Here is a 21,911-nt window from a genome sequence, read left to right as displayed (position 1 = left end):
AGAATTGGATAAAGAAATAGGGCTGGAGGACGATATAGATTATGCATTTCAAGATGATTCAAAAAGAGAAATAAGTGTAAGTGTCAGAGAAAGTGAAGTAATAGCATGTAATAATACTGAACAGATATGAACATGCCACTTCTATTTATGATTTAGTAACAAAGCTGAAAAAAACAATCGATGGACTATATAACTAATGAAGGCAGCAAAGTGGCCAAATCAGCATCAAATTTTGTGTTGGAAAAATGAATAGAAAACAATTACAACAACTCTAATAATAGATAACAAAAGATTAAAAGCAAAAATATAAGAGTTACAAGAGAAAGATTCTTTAACTGACGACATATTTAGGGGTTACCCTTTTACTGTGGCTTATGTTGAGAAAGTAAAAACAAATAACACTGGGGAAGCACAGATTGGTCAAGTTATTTCAAAAGATCAGGAGTCTGTACAGAAAAAAGAATTTGAAGTCCTTGCTACCAGGAAACAGTGTTATTATTATGAGATGAAAGAAACTGCTGAGTGCACAATTAAAAGCGAATAAAGGAGTGTTATTAGAAATGGAAAATCAAGAAGATATAGACCAACTTGTCATATCGGAAACTATTCACTGGGGGAGTAAAGTGTGACAGACCAAAGTTAAATGATCCTACAATCTTGATATACACTGAGTGATCACTGAATTATGACCTAATACTTTGTAGGTCCTCCTTTTGCCCTCAGTACAGTAGCTATCCAACGTGGCATTGATTCAATAAGGTGTCGGAAGCGTTCGGGAGGTATGGCTAACCAAGCTGTGCGTAATACAGTCAGCAATGCAGGTATGGAGGTGATTGGTGTATCCAGACACCTAATATGCCTTTCCATAGTGTCCCACAAGTGCTCTATGGGATTGATATCGGGGGGAGTTGGGAAGCCAATCAATATGCTGGAAGTCAGAACTATGTTCCTCAAACCATTCCTGAACATCAAGTGCCCGATGGCTCAGCGCATTGTCATCTTGGAAGACACCATCGCCATTTGGGGTGTACACAGCCAGCAAGCAGTTGACAATAGCGGAGACCAGTGATACATTGTTCCACATGCACCAGGAGCCCAAGTTCCTGCCAGTGAAACGTGGCTCACACCATACAACCGCCTCCACTGGCCTGCACTTTTGATACTATGCATGATGGATCAAGAGCCTCATGTTGTTGACATCAAATTCGTACATGGTGTGGAGTAAATAATGTGACTCATCCAACCAGCACACCTTCTTCCAGTCTGCTAACATCCGACTTGCATGCTCTTTGCACTAGGCGAGTCTTTTATGCTGATAAACCTTGGTTAGGAGAGGATGCCATAGGGGTCATCTGCTGGAATAGCCCATACGTGCGATGCATGGTCATGCCAGATATTGTTTTGGGTTGGCCCATGTCATATTGGGTAGTCAGCAGCTCAACAGTTCTGCACATATTCGCCTGTACGAGTCGTCAGACCCAGTGCTCACCTCTAACGTCAACCTTTCACTGACCTTTGCAGATTTGCTGCCGGGTCGTTGTTTGACCATTTTGATGCCAGTCCCGGTACACTTTAACAACAGTGGCTCTTGAACACCCCACCAGTTCAGCCATTTCAGAAATCGAGGCACCAGCTCGTCGAGCTCCCACAATCTGTCCTTTATGAAAGTCCAATAAATCCTTCCTTTTACCCATCATGCTCAGAATTTTACTACCTATTGAACCATTAACACCTTATCTATGCTATATAGGTCAACAAACTGCGCACTCTCATATCTCATGTGGTCAATGTGTCGCATTCCTTTTTCATAGGGGTGGTCATAATTCAGTGATCATTCAGTGTATGATGTGTTAAGGGAGATTTCTACAGAAGAAATAATTGAAATCTATTTTCTAAAAATCTGAAGGAGTATGGTTTTCAAAAAGTGGAAGTTACACAAGAAGTGATGTTTAGATTTAAGTCATGAAATAAATTAAATCAAACTAATTGTGTGATAGGATTTCCCCCCAAGTATGTATAAATGTATTATAAATCAAGATAGAATTTATTTGGGGTTTTCAGCACATGAATTTCGTAGGTTTACTGTTGTGTCAAAATGTTTTAAATATTTGGGATATGGGCACACAGCTCACAACTGTCTTCATAAACCAGTGTTCAGAGTGCTGAGAATGGACATGTTTATGCTGACTGTCTGAATAAAGATCAACCACCAAAATGTATAAATTATAAAAGAAGGAAAAGGGATTGTAATCATTCCATTAGAGATTCAAAGTGTCTGGAGTACGGCAAAGCTAGAGTTGTCAAAACTGAATACCAATAATGGATAATAAGGGCAATAGATTTATGAATTCCCGAGTCAAAACAGTAATCAGTGAGATAAAAATTTTACAACTGAACTGTCAACGGTCACGTGCAGTTATGGACGAAGTGAGAGTTGCAACTGTTGAGCATAACTCTGACGTTGTATGCATACAAGAACCTCATTACGCTAATCAGACAAATCAGTCAATATTTAAGGTAACTAGTATTCCATTAATGGCAAGGCTAATTCGGTCTTCAGAAAATAGACCCAAATCTGCTATTGTAATATTTAACAGTGATATAACTACAATGGTAATGAACAGCTTTTGTATGCAGAACAATACATGTCTATATTTCTACTAGTTTTATTTCTTTCTATTTGTTACCTATGTACTGTCCTCCATATGAGGATATTACAGATTCAATTAATTATATAGCAGTACAGTCAGACCTATCTTTAACGAACTTCCAGACAGCATGTTTTTCCATTCAGTGAATTTTTGATTTCTCTTTGGTCCGTGCATTGAAAATAGTTTCCATATAACGAACTGATTTCAAGAGACCCGGGCATTGTTCACACCTCTGGCCTTCAGGCAATACAGCTGATGTCGTAGAAGCATGAATTACAAACTAAAAAGATTAAGAATTAATTCCATGAATTAAGAGCTAAAACATTTTACAATTTAGTGATGCCCGTAAAACCCTGCAGGAGGAACTGGCCAACCACGGTGTAAGATAGAAAAGGATAGAAGGTTTTGGGAAAGGCCTAACAGTTGACCAGTGCGAGAGGTCATGCTGGTCAACTGTTATCTGTGTCCACAGCCATTGGCAAAGATTAAGGCATATTCCCGACATCGGGTCTGATCACCCTGTTTTCTACTGTAAGCACCCTATTAGATAATTAGAAGAGAGTGATTTTTCTTGATCCCAGAAATTCATCTGTTGTTTTGAAGAAATGAGTCATCTATGCTTTCGCTAAATTCCACCTGTCTCTGTTTACATTTCTCACTTACACAATCAAAGTATCCTATGTGCATAATAGCATCAATAAGAGTAAAGTCACATTGTCAACATGGCTGTAGATTTTTGTTTCGTAATGTAAAGCAGTGCTGTGTAACAAGTGGTCCCTAAATCAGTTTTGTTTTAGCTGCCTTGAAAGTAACCTTACAAATGTCCAAGAGAAACTCCTTGAGTGTAGTGTGAAAAAGTGAGTGCTTAATAGTGTAGATTGGGGTGTTAAAAAAAATATATATTCTTTAAAATTTGGTATTCCTACCAGTAGTGTGTGAACCTTTCTGAAAAACTATTTCAATTTTCAAACTGTTTGAGGAAACGTGACCCAGTATGAAGATATAGATGAAGCCATTTTTTAAGTGGGTGAAGTTGATTCGAGACCAAAACATGCCGATATCAGGGCCATTAATAAAAGAATTAATATAAATTTTCAACAAAACTTATGGCCACTTTCTTCTGGGATCAAAATGGCCTCATTTTTATTGCTTTCTTGGAAAGTGGAACAACGATCAACAAAGAAAGACACTGCTTGTCCCTGGGGAAAAGCTTAATCAAGCTCTGAAATCCAAAAGACCTGAAGTGAATTGGCAGGACAAAGTTTCATCAGAATAACAAAAAGCCACACAGCACTAATGCCACTGTCAAAGATCATCCAGCTGGAGTGGAGCATAACGCCCCACCAACCCTATAGCCCTGACCACACCTCATAATACTGAACTCATTTCTGACATTAAAACAGTGGTGTAATCATCAACCTCCTGCTCTTTACCAAAGTGCATTCACTGCCGTGGAAAGAATGCTGGAGAAAATGCTGAGAGTGTGGTGGTTTTCACATTGAGTGATATTTTCACACAAAGTTGAAAGACTATATTTTATGTATGTGAAGTATGGTTACAATATCTTAGATAATAAAGATGTTACAGCTTATAGTGCATTACTTATTGACCCACCCTTGTATATTGTTTCTCACTTTTTAACACCCAAGAATTTGCTCATCTTCACCATCAAGTGAACACAGTTTGTGGAATCCATCAGAAGTTACATTTCTGGGTTTACTTTTCAAGTTCTCGCCAATTTCTTATAGCAAAAGAGTTGAGCCATATTGAGGCACTCTTTCAGAGAAACCAACTTGTGGTACAGTACTAAACATGCAACAAGGTATGGCTCACTTACACAATCAAAGTATCCTATGTGCATAATAGCACCAATAAGAGTAAAGTCACATTGTCAACATGGCTGTAGATTTTTGTTTCGTAATGTAAAGGAGTGCTGTGTAACAAAATGTCACAATGTAAACTTTTAAAGGAAAGAGCAAAAATAGATAAATTAAAAAGGAGACTGTAAAACAGGGGGCTGACTTATACATTGGAATATATGGAATTTATTGGTTCGCAAACACAGCTGCCAACTTTTGACTTTCAAAAACCTGAAGATCAGGTAAATGTAAGGAAAACGAAAACCAGAATTTTTAAGAAAAGCAGGAGAATTTTTTAAAAAGTTCAAACTGCATGAGAAATTATATTTCACTGATATACTTCAATAGAAGTACTTCATATTACTATTGAAGAAATTGCTACAATTGCACATATTAATGTTAGTGAGCAGTTGCACTTTTGAAAAGATTTGTCATTTAATATCAGAACTGAAGGAGAAATGATAATGTACATTCTCTGTGCTTTTTGGATGGTATGAGACCAAAAAAATGATATTCACTGTATTCTGGGATCATAAGCATAATTCTGAAACATTATCTAGAGAGAAGAGAAACAGTGATGAGTGGCAAATACTGTGATGTGCTTCTGAACCAATTAAGCCAGCAATTCAAGAGGAAATGTGGTCTTGTTCTCCTTGGGTTTGTACCTGCAGCACATTAGTGGCCATCCTAACACTGTACATCCTGAACTGAATTAGACACAGGAAATGAAGTTTGAGGTATTAACTTATCCTCTCTGAACCTAGCTACATGTGATTATCACCTTTTATGGCTACTAGATGGAAGTCACTGCTCATTAGATGAAGATGTCAAGATGGAGGTTTGCAAATGGCTTCAACACCAACCACAAAACTTCTTTCAAGAAATCCAGATTAGTGTATTGTTAGAGGAAGTGTGCCGAAAGTAATAGGGACTGCAATGAAGATTGTCATGCAGTCCTCATTATGTTCGACACGCTTCCGAATGTAATGGGACTGCACTGTCATGCAAAGTTTCCTTGTTTTTTGTGAAATACAGATTTTATTTAACTTTTGTAGTTTTCATTTGAATAATCTTTTGCATTAATGTATATATGCTTCTTTATTAAGCTGTAATACTTACTTCAGTCTGCTTTCTCCAAGAATCAATATTTTTTCTTTGTGCTTTAGTGAAATGATCCCACACTTTCTGATGATTGGTTGCCAAGAATACCTTCTCTATCATATTGACTTGAAAAAATAAAAAATAAAAACACTTGTAAACAGAATCTCTTTAATTAAAACTTAAAGATAACTTGCCTATTCAGGATTAATCATTATATATTATATTCACATACCACATGGTTCACACACACGCGCGCAGAGAGAGAGAGAGAGAGAGAGAGAGAGAGAGAGAGAGAGAGAGAGAGAGAGAGAGAGAGAGAGAGAGAGAGAGAGAGAGATTTACTTATTTGGAAATTGAATGGATGTTTTTTTGAAGTAATTGTGAACTATTTTTAAATTTTACCCATCAAATTTCTAAAATATACACTGAGTTGAGACCTCATCCATACCAGATCATGAATTTTCTGGATTTAATTTGACCTTACTGCATTCAACAAAAAAAAAAAAATTTTTTTTTTATACATAACCCTGTAAAATTATAAGTAACTATTGTGAAGTGCAGTAAATATTTGATTCAATAAACATACAATAACCCATTCCAAAATATAGCATGTAATGTAACATGTACTGTATACAGTAATTTTAGATGAATATTGTTTGGAACTAAATATTTTGGAAAGTGTATATTTTGGAAGGAGAAAATCTAAATGTCTCACACAACTGTTTCATGAAGTATACTTTTATGTGCTCTTGATAGTATCTTTTCCAGACTAGAAAATGGCCTACGTATGCTTTTTTAATGGTAACAACCTGCTGGTCCCTTTTAGTTTTCTTTTAAGTAGTGTATTTACAAATGAAAAATCTAAATTTATAAAAATATGTTTAAGAATTTTTAATATGCTAAACAATAAAATGGATCTTTATCCTAGCCTAATGCTTCATGTTCAAGCCGTGAAACTCAGAAAATAGTCCACTGCTTATTATCAGTGAGTTGTTAATTTCATTAATAGAAATTAGATAATTCCATAATTTAATAAATTTCTCAATATCACTGGAGTGTGGTAAAAATTTACAGCTCTGAGGTGAAATCTCCATTCTGCATAATCATCTCTGAAGCACTGCTTTTGGGAAAATGGCCAATCCCAGAACTAAATTTTTGCCAATTTTCATTCATTTGCTGGAATTGCCATTTTCCTAAACAGGCAGAATACAGGTGGTGACAGTAATGGATTGTGAGATCCAGGTTAGGCTGTACCACCTAAATTTTATTTCATGCAATTTACAAAAAAAAAATACACTGACAACTCTAGAGTTAAATTGTTTTTAACTCTAGAGTTGTCAGTGTATTTTATTTTTACAACAAAATTTTATCCAGTCTTTATTATTATTCTGCTTTAATTTATGTTAATAAAGTTTCAGTCATATACAGTTGGTATATTCCATTGCAGTTATTATGAGGCAATATGTACATTTGCTAAAAAAGCATTAGAATGTTCATTTATAGCCAGAGCTGAACTGAGGTAAAATAAAACAACTGTACTTGAAACACCAAAGAAGTTTGCATCCATAAATCTTTTTAACCTTAAGTTATGGAAAATAGAGACTATACTACAGAAACATTAAGTTCATTTGTGAAACTGAATTCCTCATTTATTAAACTGGCAAACTTCTTAAACTGGCTAACTGAATTCCTCAGTTAGCCAGTTTAAGAAGCTGAATTGTAAAATCGCATATGTTAAGTGGCATTAAAATATGAGGGGTGACCAATACGTATTTACCTCACCCAGAAATATTTGGTTTAGTGATTCAAAATATGACTGGCAACTTCATCCATCTCAAAGTAACTACCTTCTAGAGCTACACACTTCTCCCACCTGTGGATAAGCTCTTTTAGGCCTCTTGAATAAAACTCAATTTGGGCAAAAAATCAAGCTTCCACTTCATTAGTTACCTCCTCGTCACTCTGAAATCTTTATGCAATTTACAAAAAAAGAAGGGGGGGGTGCACATATACACACGAAAAAAAAATAGATCTAGAAATTTCAAAATGGCAAGTAATATTAGAATTAAGTGATAAATGAAAAAAAAAAAATGGTTTCTTCATTTTAGGTAAGGTCTGAAGGTTGACAAAAAAAGGGCGAGTGCTGCAGATTTTCAAAGCCACACCTGGTTGCAAACACTAAAATTTATAGTCAGTAGGAGCATTGTCAGCTAGGAGGCAGACACTTTTGGATAGTTTCCCATGTCTCTTTAACTTGATAGCTTCTCTTAACTTTCCCAGGAGGTTTCGTTAGTACTCCTCAGTGATGCTGTTGCCTTTAGTGAGGTAATCTGTAAGGAAGATACTTTTAGAGTCTGAAAAGACTAGCAACATGACCTTGTTTGCATACAATTAAACCTCAGCTTTATTTGGGATCAGTGAAAAATCATTCTCTCTACAACAATTTTTCCTATGGAGTTTTTGAGGAGGTGTCAACAATCTCTGAACCCATTGGGCTGCCACCACAAGTACTTGCAGGAACTCATGCATTATGGTGTAAACAGAACCCCCACTAAAGCTCACTTCATCTGCTATAAAGTTTATAGTCACATGTCTTCAGAGGACTAGTCTCTCTTGAGATGTTCCGCAATGGCAGGGTCTCTGACAAAGATGGACCTTCCTTCTCTTGGGGCACTATGCACACTGCTTCATCCACACTTCAACTGTCTTCTCCAATTTTTCATAGTCTGATATTATACGCAATACTCTCCATATAAGCTTTCATCTCCTCATGGATTTGTTTTTCTCATTTGCCTTGCAAATGATGAAATTTTATAATTGTTTGTTATTTGGTTTTTAGGAGCATTAGCAGCTAAGGCCATATTGCTCCGGGGATATGCAGTGGTCATTCCCTGACCTTTCCGCATTCTCTGTATTTGGTGGTGGTGGTGGGCTTGAACCGCATCCTCCGTATTTGGTGGTCTAATCAAGAAGCGTGTGCTATGCACTGCTGCTCCTTCCCACCTGGCTACGGATGTGCCTAAGAAATTTTATAATGGATTGGACCTTAGCCTTTTCCAGCTTACCACCTCTCACTGTATTCATGGCACCTGGGATATCTCCTAGCAGAGATGGGAGAAATCCCAGGTGCCGTCCGACACGAACATACCTTGTATTCATGGCTTGAGTTCAATAACCAGTTGATCCTGAAAAACAAAAAAATATACACTAACTAATCAGACTTAGTAGTGTACAACAATGAGCCAAAACATTATGACCACCTACCTAATATGATGTTGGTCCTCCACGTGCAGCCAAAACAGCTTGTACCTGGTGAGGCATGGATGCTATGAGATTTCTAAATGTGTCTTGTGGTATCTGGTACCAACATGTAACCAGCAACTCCGATCTGCATGGTTGAGACTCTGCAGATCGGAGTTGCTGTTCCAACAGAAACCAAGATGCTCGATGGGACTGATGTATGGGGAATTTGGAGGCCAGGGCAATACCTGGAAATCTTCCTCATGTTCCTCAAACAATCCAGGCGGTGTGGCATGGCACATTATCCTGATGAAAGACAGCACCGCCAAAGGAGAAGACCGTTGCCATGAAAGGGTGTACCTGGTCAGCAATGATGTTTAGGTAGGTGGTAGATGTCAGAGTGCCTGGCACACGGATGACTGGACACAGGGGATCCCAGCAGACATCGCCCAAAGCATGACACAGCACCACCGGCTTGTTTTCGTCCCACGGTATATCCAGGCGCCATCACTTCCTCAGGTAAACAACAAACACGTACCCGACCATCCACATGGTGCAACAAGAAACTTGATTCATTGGATCAGACGACCTTCTTCCAATCACTCAAGGTCCAGTTTTGATGCTCGCATGCTCATTGTAGGTGCTGTCACCAGTGAACCGTGGTTAGCATGGGCACTTGGAGTGGCCTGTGGCTACGCAGCCCCATTTTCAGCAGTGTTCGATGTACTGTGTGTTGCGACACAGTCACCCTTCTGTTGCCGTGTACCATGCAGGAGAGCCTTCGCTCACCTCGAGCATCGATGAGTGGTGGTTGTCCAACACCTCACTGGCGGTTCATGGGTTTTCCCTACTTGGACCACTTTCAGTTGGTACTAACCATGGTTGACTGTGAGCATTCCACCAGCTGTGCCATTTCGGATATGCTCTGACCCAGTCATCTGGCCATTACAACTTGGCCTTTGTCAAACTTGCTTAAGTCTGCTGCCTTTCACATCTGAAGAACAAGAGTAACACTGATTAATGGAGCTCAGCATCAGGTGTTTTTTATACCATGTCCCAACCCATGCATGCACCGTAGTTCACCTGCAATTGCTAGGTGAGGGAAAATACTCATTGACCATCCCTCATATGTTAAATCTATATGTGATGTAACCCTTTATCTTTTGCTTTTAAAAATGCCAGTTGGTCGGTGTTTTATGCTACAATTTTAGATGCACATCTTTTAATATAATTTGGTTGCATAATCAATCTGCATAAAAACTGAAATAAAATTTAATTTTGAGTAAAGACAAGAGGAAACCTCAACAGGCACACAGTATAATTTTTACAAAAAATCTTCAGAATTTCAATGAAACTCACTCCACATACATTCTGTAAACTCACTCACAAAAAGGTTAAATAATAGGGAGTAGAAAATGACAATTACATCTTGAGAATTTGGGGGGGGGAGAGAAAGGGGTATAAGTCCAACAAAAACAGTAAAAGGCTATAAGCCATGCATCCCTTAATTACAAAGAGTATTTCAGTATAAAGATACAACTTTACACAGAGGAGAGCATAATAAAAAGAAAAGCCAACTCTTATCATTACAGAAAAGGATCTTAAACAATAGTTGAACTGATCTCCCTGATCAAATTAAGAATGGTCATTAGTATCAAAAATAGGAGGTATTAAAAATAATGTTAAAACAAAGAAATCTGAACAGCAATCAGATCTGCCAAAAGTCCTTAAATATAAAAACATTCTTAAAAAACATTGAAAAGATAATTGGCAAAAATTTAAGAGAATTTGATTTAATAGTTATAAAGACAGGAAATTCAGGATGCCATGGTGAATGCAAAAAGTTAAAGTAGTAATTACAGTAAAAAAAAAAAAAAAAAGTAAGAAATTTTTGGTACTGGAATATTGGAAAAGTGCAAAAGACTGAAAGAGGTTAAAGAAAAATCCTGGAAAGATGTAGAAAATAAGATCAGAAAGAGTTTTGGTGTTAGTGTAAAAATCTCAGAAAAGGGAGAAAATTCATAACTAAAGTAATCAAAAAGTATAAAGAGAAGTACAGGTGGTAGACAAAATAATGGAAACACCTGTGATAAGAGTTACAGGATGCACTAAAATGGTGTTGGGCCATCCTCTGCTCTTAAAACAGCTTGCATTCTACATAGAATAGATTCAAATAAATTTTGAGCTGTCTTATGAGTAGTATGGAACCATTCTTCATGGAGGAACATTTCAAGCTCCTTGAAGGCGGAGAACATCTGCTTCTCGCTCTCCTCTCCAAATATGCCCACAGTGGATCAATAACATGTAAGTCTAATGACTGTAAAAATAAAATCAATATCAAAATTTTGTAAATTGTAAAAAAAAAAAAATCTATTTCAGCTAAAATCAATGTATGTATCTCAGAAAACAGACTCATAAAAACTGCTGAATGTAATCTTGGAGAAATGCTGTTGTGTTTTTGGCCAAATAAGAGAAACAAAGATCAAATATTTGCATTAACACATATAGAAAAATCATGAGAACATAATAATAACAACCCTGATTTAAATGCGGTGGGTTTTTTTTTTTTTTTTTTGGGATAATGCAAAAAAAGTTTATTCCAAATTTTATAAAAATCTAGCATCAAGGATAAATTCTTAAGTGGAATAAAAAGTTTGTATAAAAATGAAACATTTGTAGCAAGGACTGAAAGTAGCACTGGAACATTACAGTTTAACACTGGGAAAGCTGGACGGCACCTTATGGCTACTTTTTATAATTTTCATGAAACATTTTTCATAAAATATAAATTAATGTGGAAGATACAAACTGGATCATTATTATATGTGAATGATAATTGTAATGTTCAAAATCTTCAAGAATATATCAGAATAAATTACAGGTTGTAGAGAATTTGGTACAAAGATTAGCGACATAAAAATAAAAATCATGAAAGTTTGGAGAGACAAGAAAAATTTAGAGTACAGACTAAATAACTCATTTGAATATTTTTTTTTTTTTTTTGATTTGGTAGTTGTTGGCGCATCGGCTTCTGTGGCCATATTGCACCTCCCAAGGTTTTTGCAGTACTTTGATCCAAGCCCGAGGCGGGAATCGAACCCGCGACCTTTGGGTTGCCGGGCAGGTACTTTACCCACCTGGCTGGCTCTCATTTGAATAAACTGGATAACTAAATATCCCAATTGGATATAGCTATGAACAGTCTTTACTAAAGATGGAATATTAAAAATGAGATACAAAATAAAGGAAATGTAAGAAACACTTCAACAAATTCATCAAAGCAAAATATAACAAAATAACAAGCTATTTACAACAGAATTTTTAAAATTATTACAAAAAAAGAAATGCTATTTATTGCAAAGAAGTATTTGCTACAATTAGGGTAAATTTTTAGGAAAGTGCAATGAGTGAATGATTTTAGTTTTTTTCAATGCATGATCAACTAAGGCTATGATGCACCAAGTCCAATACTAATATTAAGAACATCAGTAACCTACAAATAGGTTATGTTGAAATATGCTTCTGTTTCTTTAGAAGTAAAAAGATGTAAAGAAACAGAAGTACATACAATGACTATTAAAGAACATTTATATATATGTAAACATACAGTTTTTAAAAATTTAAAAGCTTCAGCCACGCCACCTTTGTCAGATAAAATCTGACTGAGTGTATAAGGCTCAGTAAAGTGAATAAAGCACTAAAACATAAAATGCATGTATATAAAAAATCTGGATATTCGGTAAGAATGTTTGACAGTTAAAATGGTAGCATAGTGCTTACACATAGGAGGGTCATCAGCCCTCAGAAGAAAAGATGTGCCAGATGACTGTCCTGTGCACAGCCAAACAAGAACAACTTCCTCTTTATAGTTCCTGTGCTGACTAGACTGCCAACATTTGATCATAGGCTTAACCTGGTACAATTTGTTTGCAGCCTGCCCATGCCATGCCATGCCATGAGTGTTGCCACTGGGAGAAAACAGTTTTTCTTATTACTTGCCTGTGGTCTGTGTAAGAGATTAACAGGCAAGAATTATAAAGGGTTGCTGCCGATTTGGTTGCAGCTTCTCCCAAATCATTTCCCAAGATTCTAATGCAGCTGGGATTCCAGCAGAAACAAATATAAAATTCAGACTCAAAAACGAGAGTGTAGCCTGGGACAGGACTGGACAAGAATTAAATATACTGGCAAGAAGACAGTGTTTGGCTTGGTGTGCTGAGTAGAGTTGCATAGAGAGCAGATGGAGCAGTTCTTCCCCTAGTTGTCAAGAGAGAAGTAAAAGGCTGAAACACAAGTATATATCAGGGTGGAAGGGATGGGGCAACGTTGTATACCATGATATTCAAATCTCTGAGCAGCCATTGGACACGAATACCGAATGGATGATTTGGCAGTCTGGTGAGTGTTGTATAGATTTTTCCAGTGTGTCACAAAAACTGGTGTCCACATAGTCTGGCAAGGATTTCAGTTTGAAAGCATGCTGTAGAAAACTGTTTCCAGCAAAGCAATAATGATGATTTATTTGATTTGACATAGAGGCTCTGTACAGAATATGTTTGAAATGCTCCAACAGCAATACAAATTGCCTGATGGTGGATAGGATCTGGCCCTCAGAGTACACTGAGTATAGTATAGCAGATGCTACACTTGGTATCTGTAATCTAATTTATGCACAAATGCAAAAATGAACAAAGTGCATCAATCAGCACCAAAGACTTAGAGAACATTGTATATAGGATATTTAAGCTCTCTTGTGCACTTCGCACTCATAGCTGATATGTTGTAGAAATGTCAACTTCCCATCAAATACAATCCTCAAAGATCTAGCTTCAGGTACTACTGGAATAGAATTTTTTTGTCCAAGTCTCAGTTCCAGTTCAGGGTGAAGGTCATGCCTAAGACAAGAATCTATGCAAATAGTCTTCTGCACTGAGAACCAGGATCCACATCATTACTCATGAGTTCAAACGATCAACAGCATGTTGCAGGATTGAGAAAATATGCTGAAATTGTCAGCACGTAGGGCACAGTTTACAGCTGGAAGAAGTTGTTCTGTGATGGAATTCACTTTGATTGCAAAAAGCATAACACTTAAAACTAATCCCTGGGGTACTCCCTTCTCCTCTTGGCAGAAGCCAAGAGAAAGCAGATCCTATGTGAACCTGGAAGGAACAACAGAATAAAAAGTTTTTAATAAAAGCTGGAAAATTACCTCCAAGGCTGATGTTATATATGCCTTTTAAAATTCAGTATCTCCCAGTTGTGTCATACGCTTTTTCCATATTGAAGAACGTAGACACCAGGTGTCATTTTAAAAAAGCATCTCAGATAGATGTTTCCAACCTAATTAAATGGTCCAAATTGGGCTTGTTCCTTTGGAAACTGCACTGCACTGCACTTTGGGGAGAAGTGCTATTTGCCTCCAAATACTATATCAGGTGGGCATTGACCATTCTCTTCAGCAATTTGCACAGATAGCTAGTCAGAACAATAATATACAATGGTGTGTTGGGACTTCGGGCTCTTTTCCTGGCTTAGGAAAGGCAAGTGCCTTATGCCAGGAATCCAGAAATTGCTCGTGAAGAAAGATTCTATTATTTAGAAAGAGATCAATGGATTTTGCTAACAGATGTTTAATCATTTCATAATTGATGAGATCTGGTCAAACAGCACCTGCCATGGTAAGAGCTAGAGCTATTTTTAATTCTCTGGTAAAAGGCCCATTATAAGAATAAGAATCGTTAGATTTGAAATTAATTGGCTGCTTTTCATTGTCTGCAAGGACCAGGTACTCTGGGAAGTAAGATGTTGAACAGATGGTAGAAAAGTCTCTCCAAGAGCATTGGCTATTGTAGTTGGGTCTATAATAATGCATCCATTACGTTCCAGGACTGATGAAGGATGCAACGTATACTTTCCCTTCATTTTCAAGATTTTGTCCCAGATAGCCTCAGTGCTGGTTGATTGGAATACTGAATGTAAAGCAGATCTGTAATTCCTTTTGGCTCTGACAGTAAACATAGCACACTTTGGCACATGCACCTTTAAAGAATAGGATATCTTCTATAATATATCGAAGACAGGATATCTTCGATATATTATAGAAGGCATGACACATCTGTCATGCCTTGTTGCAAAATTTAAATGCTTTGCCAATGCTATAGTTAGTTTCTCGAAATGAGTGGAGCCTCTTTAGACGATCCTTGAGCCTCTACCATACTTTGTCCTTGAGGGGCATGGTTTCATAGGGTCAAAACTGTAAAGTTCCAAGCTAAATTGATGACACTTCGGACAATAATGTTACTAAGTGTTCTGAAAGCCTGCCACACAGTCTCGATGGCTGCACTTCAGGTCCTGGTGGGTTTTCTGCCTCTCGACTTACACATGATTTACAGAGGATTCTGGCGCCTCCGTAGCCAGGTGGGCAGGAGCAGCAGTGCGTAGCACACACTTCTTGATTAGACCGGGGTTCGAGCCTGTGACCACCAAATACAGAGGATGCAGAAAGGTCAGGGAATGTGACCACTGCATATCCCGGGAGCAATATGGCCTTAAGTTGCTAATGCTCCTAAAAACCAAATAACAACAACAGAGGATTCTGGCACACTATGGCCATAGATGTGATGCGCCAAAAAAATCTCCAATCAACCAACCAAAGGATTCAGTTACTGACTAAAACGTAAAATTCTCACAATTAATTTAGACTCGGATGTCAAACATGAATGTAAAATAATTTGGAATGAACTAAAACCCTTTGGCAATGTAGATGGGACACTTCATCAGTTGGCTGTGTTACGAGAAAATTCTTCCCCGAGTCCTACATATTGATGAACAAGACGATGAATGTCTGGTGGTTCAGTATGGATATGTTTACCTCATACTTGCTGACTGGTCATGGTTCGATGAACATGAAATTATATAAATTTAGGTTGTCAACAACAGATCTATGTCAGTGTGGAGAAGTTGAAGACTGGCAAAATATGCTGTATTCATGTCCTAACTATACAGATTTTAGGGCGAGGCTTAGAGAAGCAGTGCCTAATCTTTCCAGTGGCCAAGAGTCAGTGTTGGTGCAGGATGTTGACTATTGAGCATTGCAGTCTTTTGCAAAAGAAGCATTCATGAGAAGACTTGTACGGTCTCAGATGACAGCAATTATTCAAGCCTCTGGCCCGAACTAAACTTGACCTGCAATGTGGAGTTTATGATGAATTGTCTGGCTGTGTCTTCACCTGTTTATAGAACAGTTTATTTTGCTGTTATGTTTTCTGTTAATTGGTTGTAGCCAAGCAAATCTCAACTTTTTTTTTCTCTCTCTCTTCTGGTTTACCAGGAGCCTTTTCTTTCTTTTTCTCTTCCCCCCCCCCTATGGAGTGGGCTCCCCAGAGGGATCTGGCCCACCTTTTGGCAACATCAGGTGGGTCAGAGTCTTGAATTGAGACAGCACGAGAACTATTGGGATTGGCCCACCTTCCCGTGGTGTGAACAAGTATCTAGAATCATCTCTCCAGGTGATCGATGCTTCTGGGTAGCCAAGTGGCCAGAAACAACAACAGAACACACATAATACACCATAATACACACTAACCTACATTACTCACAATTCTGGCCATCTTACATTGATACTGTTCTTCACAGAGATACAAGGCAGAGATGAACATTCCAGGAGCCGCCCTTTACAAAAACACATGTCCACGCATGGCTAGGATATGCATCGAGCAAGTAAATAGCAGCAGACCCTCATACACCCTGGTTTCTGGGAATGTACCATTAATAGCAGTATTATGAAAGGAAGGGTTTTCATTTGTCTTCAAATATGTCTCCTGCAAGCAAAAGCAATTTGGAAGGGCCTTGGTGTCATCAATATTTTGCCAGAATCCATGACGATTCCACTGTAGGAATTTAGCCATTATTTTGGCTTGGTGGTTCTGTTAGTCAGCTTCTGAAGTGCTGAGAGCTTAGTTTTTTCAATACTGGATTTAAAATTTTTTGGGGAAGTATGGATGCTGTCCTATGTTCATTTCTTCTCCTGCAAAGAGTTTCAATGGTACATTCCCAGAAACCTGGGTGTATAAGGATCTGATGCTATTTACTTGCTGGATACATATCCTGGCCAGTTCAGTTCTGTTATCGGTTTTTGAATTTCTTTCTCTTCCTTACACTGCTGGCTTACTTAAAAGTATGCAGGGTGCTCTCCTTGGCAATTTGTACAAATTGGCTTTGCAGCTGAACATTCCTTGCTCTTGTAGTCTTTGACATTATATCGAGCACAAGCAGAATTACCACGACAGGTTTTTTGCAAGTGGCAATACTTTTGGCACTGAAAACACCTCAGTTGATCTGGAATGAAAATCCTTACTAGGCAGTTTAAGTAGCCTGCCATGATAAAAACTGGAGGCTGTGGGGGTGTTGAATGTGAGTTCGTACTTGGAATTTCATGTTACTCTGAATTTCATGGTTGTGGCAGCTTTTTAGAAAACTTTCCACATAGAGAAATCATTGATGTTGATTTCATGATGGAACAGTTTATGAAATTCAGTTTTTCTTTGGCAGCTTTCCAAGGGACAACTTCATCAATATTCCAACAATCTGGTTCTAGTAAGCTTAGTGCTTCGTGAATTTTGTTATCTCTATTCTGTGCATTATTTCTTGATTTTAAATGATCACAGTCCATTAACCTGGCTCCATATTTTTTATTATTGTTTCCAGTAGTTTTTGATGAGGAAAGCTGACATTTTTTTGATTCTCAACAAAGCCAATACTCGTAAAAGTGTCAGAAATTATGATAGGACTAACTTTCTTCCAGAGCATTTCAAATGCTCTAATGGATCTTTATTAATTTTTTGGCTCTCATCAAACTTTCTGTTTTGAAGCCCATTAGAAAGCTAAATCATCTATGAAGAATCTGTTGCAAACATGGGAAGCCATTCCTGAATATTGTTTATGTAAAGAAAAATATTTGTACAAAGCTGGATAAGCACGCCATACAGTGTTGCTCTTAAGTTGCAAGCAGCCCATCTTGGTCCAAAAACTCTACCAATCTTTGTAATTTCTAGTCCAAATTCTTCAGAAATTTTGAAAAGTTCCATTTGATTTAAAAGTTATGATCACTGGTTTATTAGATATGGTTGAAGCTTCATCAGTGATGACACAAAGTTTAAAATTCTTTTTCGATTATTTTAGTAAATATTTCCTTTTTGTTGGATTGCTGAAAAATTGTGTAGATTTTATCTATGAAGATTTTGAAGTGATTCACCTGTTTTATTTCGGTGATAGAATCATCTAAGACTAGTTGCAGGTGGTGATTTAAACAATGCCAAATGATGACGTCAGGAAAATCTTTTGTAAGTCTGGTGCTCCCCCCCCCCATTTGTGAACAAGCATTACACTTGCATCACCATAACAGAATGCAATCGGGTTGTTCTCAATATCCAACATCATTCAAACTTTTTAACAAAATTTGGTATATAGTCTCAGCATCCTGTGCTTCCATCTCAACCAAATCAAGAAAAATTTTTTGATAAAAGTTATGATCACTGGTTTATTAGATATGGTTGAAGCTTCATCAGTGATGACACAAAGTTTAAAATTCTTTTTCAATTATTTTAGAAAATATTTCCTTTTTAATTTCTCTTGCAATATGATCAACTATTTTAACAGCAGTTTTCCGAGAATGGAGTCCTACTCCCATATCCAACCCATTTTTTCCCTGCAGTTCAATTCCATCTTCTATATCAGAAAAAGGCATCTTCTTTTTTGCTATGGAGTAAACTGTATTGAAGACTCTACATGTACTGCTGATATATTTTTTGTTCATTTTATCCACGCATTTGCTAATTAAATCATCTGTACGTCCTCTCAGTAGTTCTACACATACAGTGTGCCTTTGATGAAAAATGTTCTTTCATCTTTTTTTCTGAGAGATGCTTGCTGGATGGCTTTAGTTTTTTCTCATACTTCAATACTGCAACTTTTCCATTCCTTTTATACATGAATTCCCTTCATGTTTATGGAGTCAAATTTTGCACACTGATCAAATCAAAACTTGTTATGAACAACCAAACCACCATATTTCTTCTTAAATTCCTCAACTTGCTTCACCAGGATCTTCATCTCTAACTTGGGCGGTATTGGAAAATGTCATTTCATTATGTGTTAGTGATAGATTTTTACTGGAATATTCATTCACAATTACAGATCTCAGGTTTTTTCTTGGAAAATTCCTCTAAAACTTGTTTTCGCTTCATTTTTGAGGCTGAAATATGTCAATTGTTTAGTTTTAATTATTTTTTTATAAATTTATTATAAACTACAAAATATAAAGGACTACATATAACTTATTATATAAAATTTCATTTTAACTTCATAAACAGTACCATTCAAATGAATGAACAAATATATTAGACTTCAGGATTCTGGTGGCATTCAAATAGCTTCCTTCTTTTGAAAAGTGTTTTATTTGTATTATTTTCGATTTTAAGGGAAATATATATCACTATAACAAAGTTGGAAATGTTAGAATTTTGCACGAGGAACGTAACTCACACAGGCGCATACTGACTCACAGCCACTTACTTTGCAGTAAGCATTGAATTAGAATTATCAGCAAAATCCTTTTGTCTTTCGTATGTTGTTCATCAAATGCCAAGTAATCAGTTATTTAACTATCCATAAAACAGTCTGTCTAAACTTATCACTTTCGCTAATATCGGGTATTAAGTTAAATTCGCCAGGTAAATAGCGCTTTGAATTACATTTGTCAACCTATTTTCTTTTCTTGCAGAAGGAAATATGTAAGTAGAAATAAATCTCCTTCATCACTGGAGCTATCACACCATGGAACACCGCTCTCCATCACAACTGGGAATAGAATAGCTGAGGGTATGTGTCTGGCAGTGTGAAATGGGCAGAGCATGGATGACGTAGTGACCAAAAGTAGCATAGCTCGCATGCCGTTTGGTGTGAAATGGCCTTTAGGGATCAGTTCAGCGAACTCAGGAAATTCCAGGAACAGGTTCGCACGAACCTGCTGAACCCCACCACTGCCATATTTCCAATAAGTCTTGACCCTGTTCCAGGACCAAAGGGAATTGGAATGCAATGAACTCTGGCAATAAGAATCATCCACAAACTGATCCCAGTTGGGCCAAAGTGGTATATTAGGGCTGGGTCCCAACCCACCAGGATCCTGCCTTTGAGTTTCCACAAGCCATGGTGCATGACTGGACATGCAGTATTCCAATGATGTAACCCTGGAAACCAAGGGTGGACATCGTGATGTTATTCTGGAAGGCCTAGCAGTGTCACTGGCAGGTCCCCCCCCCACCATGTTACATACAGATGCCCATGTCGGGGGTGGGTTGGGGATATCGCTATTTCTGTACTAAGATACAGAAATAGCGTATCTATTTCTATAAAAAAACTAAGATACCCTAATATTCAAATAAAACAAAACCATAAAATGAGAGGAGGAGGAGAGAACATGCAATAAGGCAAGCATACAACTCTCCGCCCAAGGAGTGATACTGCACAACTACCAACGCATGAGTGCCACTTACATATAAAAATAAAACAACATAGAGGACTCACAAGCATTTGTGAACTATGAAAAGGATTGTATTACAGTTGATGATTATCTAGCTAAATTCCAATAGAATATCCCTAAACAATACCAAACACAAAAAGAAGCAGCAAACAAACTCAAATCATTAAGTATAGTACTGGCAACTATCCTCTATGCATTAAATAAGGAAATGTAATGAATAAAATGTACATTACTATGAAATGTATTTTACTACCAAAAACACCGAAAACTGATACATTTATTATAAAATAAATTAAGATAACAAATTAAACTAAGATACAAAATAAAAAACAAACAGGAGCTTTTGGGGCAAGGTGCCTCTTCTTCAGTTGGATGTTGGTATGTTAGATATAGAATAATAATATAAGACTGGGCATGATCATGCATTAGACAAAGTAAGGCATGTGCATGAGGTGGATGGACATTATAAGAAATAAAACAGTAAATGATCACTGGGCAGAATCAGACGTCTGGTGCTGGGAATGAAAGGAACATACAGCTGCCTCCATAATTGGGTGCACGCACAGTGTTCAGCAACAGCAGAATGTCCAGAGTCAGCACATCGGAGGGCCCTTTCATGTTTGGAGACACGATCTTTCAGCCTTCTAGCGGTTTCGCCTTTATAACAACTACCACAATTCGGTATACAGAACCCTTCCTCCAATCCAATCAATTTGGATTGGTGTTTTCACCCTAGAAATAATCAAACGTAATTTCCTACCAGGAAGCTGTTAACACCTTATATGGTAGATGTGTAGGATTCTGGTAAGGCATTCCAATATGCCAAGGTAGTAGGGAATATAGGCAGTTGAGATAAATTCATTGTTACAGGGTGGATTATGTTGTGGAACAAGTTCATGAGCTTGTAAATCACACTTGTCTAGAATATGAGACAGATAGCTGCATCTGGAAAGATCTGCCCTTATCTCGCAAATTTCCAACTGCATGTCATCTATAGAGCTAGAATGGGTACAAGCACGAGGGTAAACAAGGCATGGCAGTACTGACTGGGAGTAAATGAGTAAATGACTAGGAGCATGTGCAGACTCATAGTTTATAAATTGGCCTACACACATGGGTTTTCTATAAACCAAATTTCTAAAACTCGAGCCTGCGCATTGGACCAAAACACCCAGAAAGGATAAGGTATCGTTTGTTTCTAGTTCGATGATAAACTGGATGAAGGATGACAGGGGGTTGAAATGTTGCAGTAGTTGGGGTTCTGATCCCCAGAGATAATCGCGAAAATAACATCCGTGTATCAAACCTGCCCATACCCATCACCCTCTGGTGTCGATATGTCGATTATATTTTTGCGATTATCCCCCAGGGGATCAGACCCCAAACTGCTGCAACATCTCAAACTCCCTGTTATCCTTCATCCAGTTTACCATCGAATTAGAAACAAACAACACCCTCTCCTTCCTGGATGTTTTGGTCTAATGCATGGGCTCGTGTTTTAGAACTTCTGTTTAT

The 21,911-nt window shown here is 37.5% G+C and overlaps 1 protein-coding gene across 1 annotated transcript in view; it reads right to left on the bottom strand.

Moving 5' to 3' along the window:
• Nucleotides 1–21,911, bottom strand: part of LOC150091089 (ecto-NOX disulfide-thiol exchanger 2) — a 230,637-nt gene that overhangs the window by 46,160 nt on the left and 162,566 nt on the right. Inside the window, exon 10 of the mRNA XM_090382875.1 lies at nt 5,630–5,736. Within this exon, the coding sequence (XP_090239001.1) occupies nt 5,630–5,736 (107 nt within the window). The remainder of the gene's footprint in view (nt 1–5,629; nt 5,737–21,911) is intronic.

The sequence above is a fragment of the Mastigoproctus giganteus genome, chromosome 1 (genome assembly GCF_048544385.1).
Source record: "Mastigoproctus giganteus isolate SK-2022 chromosome 1, ASM4854438v1, whole genome shotgun sequence".
Lineage (NCBI taxonomy): Eukaryota > Metazoa > Arthropoda > Arachnida > Uropygi > Thelyphonidae > Mastigoproctus > Mastigoproctus giganteus.
This window is presented reverse-complemented; position numbering and strand designations above follow the sequence as displayed.